Source organism: Dermacentor variabilis, chromosome 4 (assembly GCF_050947875.1).
Source record: "Dermacentor variabilis isolate Ectoservices chromosome 4, ASM5094787v1, whole genome shotgun sequence".
NCBI classification, from domain to species: Eukaryota; Metazoa; Arthropoda; class Arachnida; order Ixodida; family Ixodidae; genus Dermacentor; species Dermacentor variabilis.
In genome coordinates, this window is record NC_134571.1 from 221,919,781 (window position 1) to 221,924,911 (window position 5,131).

Genomic DNA, 5,131 nt, shown 5'->3' on the forward strand with positions numbered 1-5,131 from the left:
GGATCGTGTAGGGAAACGCGGAAGAGGTGTTCTGAGAGCTGCGCATCGCAGCCTTTTTGCTCCATTGTCAATATCACTTCACCTCTAGAAATTTTATTCGTATTGTGCAGTTCTCCGTACCTACAAATTATTTTCGGTGTATCGACCCCCCGACGCAGATGCTTCCTTCACTATTCACTTCCACTAGGCACTGCAAACTGTTACGACGTCATTTATTCATGCGCAACTACTCCTCCTAGGTGACTAACTTTCCTGATATAAGAATGCCTGAATCAGCCATAACACTGTCAAAGAATAACCTCGAATGTAATTTTCTTAACACATGAATCAATGAATAAATGTTCCATGTCCGTGGTAATCAGTTCGCAGTGTAATTATGAGTTCTATGTAATTGGTGTGACGTGGCTGTAAAGGGGCCTTAAAAACAGTCGCGCTAAAATGCGTAAAATTTGTATAACAACATTATGGCGATGACGCATGACGTGTACTATGAACATTAAGATGCATTTAAAAAGAATGATACAATGTGTAAAAATATATCAGGTTATAAGGTATGCTTGAGCACTACTGCCTACTTAGAGCCTTTGAAACACAAGGGCCTGGAGGCGTATGCTATGCAAAACAATTATCGCAGTGGCATCCTCTGTAGCGAGGATGCTCTACGAATTTAATGGGCTTATAACATGTAGAACGACATCATTTAAGAAGTTGAGGACTGCCTTGGTGTTAACAAGCGGTTCCTTACTGCCATAAAGCGGATAGGCAGCTTTCGAACAAGCAGAAGGATGACCATTTATTTCACAGTGCACTTATAGACAAGGGATCATGTGATCCGTACAAAAGGAATGCGCGCACTTGCTGCACAGTGATATGCGACGTCACGCTATAACACTTCTTCCCCCTTACATTATTGCCGTAAGTCACTGGATTGATATCTGTTCGGGGGATGTCGCACACGTGCACTACGATGAAGGGTTTGCAGCTCGGCTGTAGATGAAGGGCCTGGCTGGTTCCAAGAGCCGGGGCAGCTGTTCCGGGCGCGGGCGATTCAGATACTGGAAGCTGATGATTTGCAGACTCTGTCGCACCTTGAACCGCGAGAGGTGGCGTGGCGACTGGCTCACTAGACATCGGAACAGACGGATGAGTTGCGTCTTCCGAGGCTATAGGAGCAGTTTCTACTGGCGGGAAGCTTGAGGAACGCGGGCTTGCGTAGTGGGCTCTGATGTGGTCCGCATGCGTAAATCGCGCCACCTGCGATTTTTTCACCAAATAGGTAACGGAACTAACAACCTGCCTCACGACACCATCGTCCCACGACACTCTTTCACCTCACACAGTTTTCATCAATACAGCGTCCCCCACAGCAAAACATCGAGGAACCTCACGTGACACATCATTGTGTTCTTTCATGCGCTGTTGCTGCTCCCTCACGGAGCGCGTAAAATCTGGTTTTAGGAGAGAGAGCTTCACCAATGGCTTTCTTTTCAAAAACAATTCTGCCGGAGTCTGGCCAGTGGTACTGTGTGGAGTATTCCGATAACTCATTAGATAGCTATCCAAACACTCCAGGAAGGAATGCTTCTTATAGCTAAGTTCGTCATGTAAGACTTGCTTCAAAAGGGCTTGTTCGGTTGCCTGCACTAAAAGCTCGGCCGCTCCGTTAGAAGCCGCATAATACGGCGGCGTCTTAACATGCCTTACGCCGTTCACACTCAAGAATGTTGAGAACTCTTCAGAAATGAACTGTGTGCCATTATCACTCACAAGTACCTCTGGCATACCATAAGCGGCCAACACGCTGCGTAACTCCTCAATGGTTTTGTTAGCGGTAGTTGATGACACAGGCCAGACCTCGATCCATTTAGATAACACGTCGATGAGGACTAACAACGCCTGGCAGCCTTTTACAGCATAGTCGACGTGTACACGTTGCCAGGGTTTTGTGGGTTAATTCCATGGCTGCAAAAAAACCGGCGAAGCCGCCTTCTGAACTGCCTGACACACCAGTCACTGTCAAACGTAGCTCTCAATCGAAAGGTCGAGACCTAGCCACCACACAAAGTTTCTTGCTAGCGCTTTCATGCGGCTAGCTCCCGGGTGGTCTTCATGCAATTGATGCAAGACCATTAGCCGAAGCTCATCAGGTATGATGACCCTTGACCCCCATGTTATGCGTTCTTTCTCTGCCGATAGCTCATCGCGACTTGAATAAAATGGTCTCAGCTCTTCCGTGCTCGGCGAAGGCCAGCCATTTAGAATGAAGTGCGTCACACGAGAAAAGGTGGGATCACGTCTGGTTGCTTTAGCCACGTCATCCGATTTTAGTGGCATGCTGTCAGAAAGCAAGAGACACTCAGGAGGCTCGTCGGTCGCTGCAATAGGCCGTGGTAGCCTGGAGAGAGCATCAGCCAGTTCAACGTTCCTTCCTTTCCGATATCTTAGTTTATACCTGTACGCTGCCAACGTCATTGCCCATCTTTGGATTCGAGCTGCAGCGAGTGTAGGCACAGATTTGTCTTGGCCTAATATTCCGAGCTGTGGCTGATGGTCTGTGTAAAGAGTGAACTCTCTTCCATACAAGTCGCGGTGAAATTGTTTTAGCCCAAGCATCAGTGCTAATGCTTTCCGCTCACCCTGAGCGTAGTTCTTCTCAGCTGATGTAGTGTTCTAAACACAAACGCCAATGGCCTCTCTTGTCCCTCTGCAGCCTCATGAAACAGAACAGCATCCAACCCATGCGACGAAGCAATACACCAAAGAGCAATTGGTTTCGCTACGTCGTAAAAAGTGAGCACAGTACCCTTGACAAGCAACTGCTTCGTAGGAGCAAAAGCTTCGCTACACTCTCGTGTCCACACCCACTTTTCGCCCTTGCGCAACAGACGATACAATGGTTCTGCCACGCAGGCAATGTTGCTTAAAAACTTTGCTTAAAAGTTTAACATGCCTAGATAAGCCTCTAACTCCGTGTGGCAAGTGGGCTCTGGCGCTTCCATGACCGCCTTTATCTTTTCTTCCTTGGGATAGATACCATCAGCGCACACAGTGTGACCTAGATAAATCCCAGTGTTCTGAAAAAACTACACTTTTCTTCTTTCAGAGTCACGTTGTAATCATTAAGCCGGCGCAAAAGCAGTTCTAATGTCTTTTGGCAGTCGGTGACGTTTTTTCCTGACACAATGACGTCAGCTATGTAACATACCACGTGCGCTATGCCCTTGAGCACCTCATTCATGAATGACTGAAAATGGCTGGCGCGCTGGCTACCCTAAACGGTAAGCGCTGGAACTCAAAAAGTCCCATGTGCGTATTAATGGTTAGCAGTGGTCTGGACTCGGAAGTAAGCGGAATCTGCTGATACGCGGCTGAAAGATCCAATACACAAAACACCTTGCCACGCGCTATGGCAGAGTACAAGTCTTCCGGTCGAAGCAATGGGTAGTGTTCGGTCTTTAGCACGGGATCAATTGTCACTTTGTAGTCCCCGCATAATCTCAGCGAGCCATCTTTTTCCTGAATCACAACCACTGGCGTTGTCCAATCGCTTTGATTCACGTGGCGTATAACTCCCCTTTTTTTGCAGCTTTTCCAGCTCCTTTTCTACGTTATCTCGTACCGCATATGCAATGTTTATGGCCTTGCCAAATACTGGCGTACAGTTCTGATTAGGAAATATCCTTGCTTCGTAGTTCTTTACTACTCCGGGTTGCTTAGAAAACACCCGTGGGAACATTTGTTTCACTGCTTCCACTTTGCTAGCGTCGCTTCCATTTACAGACAACACACTTTTCCAGTCAAGCCCTAGTCTCTCGAGCCAATTTCGCCCCATCAGTAGTGGGAGCTGTTAGCCGTGATCTTTGACAATGAGAACTGGCAGTCGCTAAGACTGCTTTCCGGTCGTAACGAAAACGTTGCATTGCCCCTTCATTGGTATGGGTTCCCCAGTGTATGTTGTTAATGTGGCTCGCGACGGCTCGCACTTGACTTGAGGAAATGTGTTCTGCCTAACACTCTCAGGAAATAGAGTTGCAGCAGCTCCCGTATCCATCTGCATGTAGATATGTTTCCCTTGTACGTATACTTGCACTTCGTATCCACAATGGACTGTATTAATAACATGGTACACATCTAATTCAGAGTCACTATCACAGCAGTCCACCACGTTCGCAGTCGTTAGTTCTCTGCGCTTACTGGTACACATCTTCTGTAAATGTCCAATTTGTGAACAGCTGTGACACTGGACGTTCTTATACCAGCAAACACTAGCGGTATGCGCCTTGCCACATTTTTCGCAGGCTCGCTTGCCATCCTTGAACTTCCGAAGCTTCCATTTCTTTTCAATTCTCTGTCTTCTTATCGCCATGGCATGCAGCACCGCTTCCTTGCCTTCTGCATGCAGTAACGCTGTATATCGCGCAGCCTGCTCCCGGTCCAAGGCTATCTTGTAGGCCTTATCAAAGGTTAAATTATCTTCAGCAAACAAGGCGAGTTGTGTTTCTTCGCGTCTTATGCCTGCCACTAATATGTCTCGCAGTGCGTCTTGCAGGAACAGGCCGAAATCGCACTTCCTTGCTAAATGCTTTAAGGCCACTATGAAGTACTCGACGCTTTCTTGTTCCTTTTGTATTCGCCTGTTAAATTTGCAACGTTCAGCGATGACCAAACAGCTTGGGCTATAGTGCTTCTTTAACAGCACTGTCACCTCTTGAAAAGATTTGTCCCCAGGAATGGCGGGTACTAGCAAACTTTTCAGCACCTCGTACGTTTGTGGTCCTATCACCCTGAAGAGTACCGCCAGCTTCTTTTCCTCTTTGATATCCTTTGCAGTGACGAAATGCTCGAAGCTTTCTAAATAGGATTCCAAATTCTTTTCCTTCTCGTGGTACTCGTCTAGCTTCCCTAGTCGCGCCATTTCCAGTGAAGTGACTGTGTCCTTATCGGTTTGCTTCCCGATGAGTGCGTTGACTCGTTGCTGTGGTACCGACGATTTCATCCGTTCCGGGTCATGGCTGCCGTCGCTTTCCTTTCCATGGCTGTCGACTGCCGATCGTCTATGGTACTGCTTCCATTCTGGGCTAGTGGAAGCGGGCACGTCCCATCTTCGTCGCCAGTGCAATAAAGGACAGGC

General features: G+C 47.7%; 1 protein-coding gene across 1 annotated transcript; it reads right to left on the reverse strand.

Annotated features, from left to right (window-relative positions):
- Nucleotides 1-962: 962 nt before the first annotated feature.
- Nucleotides 963-4,915, reverse strand: LOC142578527 (uncharacterized). The gene is made up of 2 exons (XM_075687904.1): nucleotides 4,309-4,915; nucleotides 963-1,123 (listed from the first exon to the last, which is right to left on the reverse strand). Exons 1-2 carry the CDS (start codon nucleotides 4,913-4,915, stop codon nucleotides 963-965), a joined length of 768 nt encoding a protein of 255 aa, XP_075544019.1.
- Between the last annotated feature and the right edge of the window lie 216 nt (nucleotides 4,916-5,131).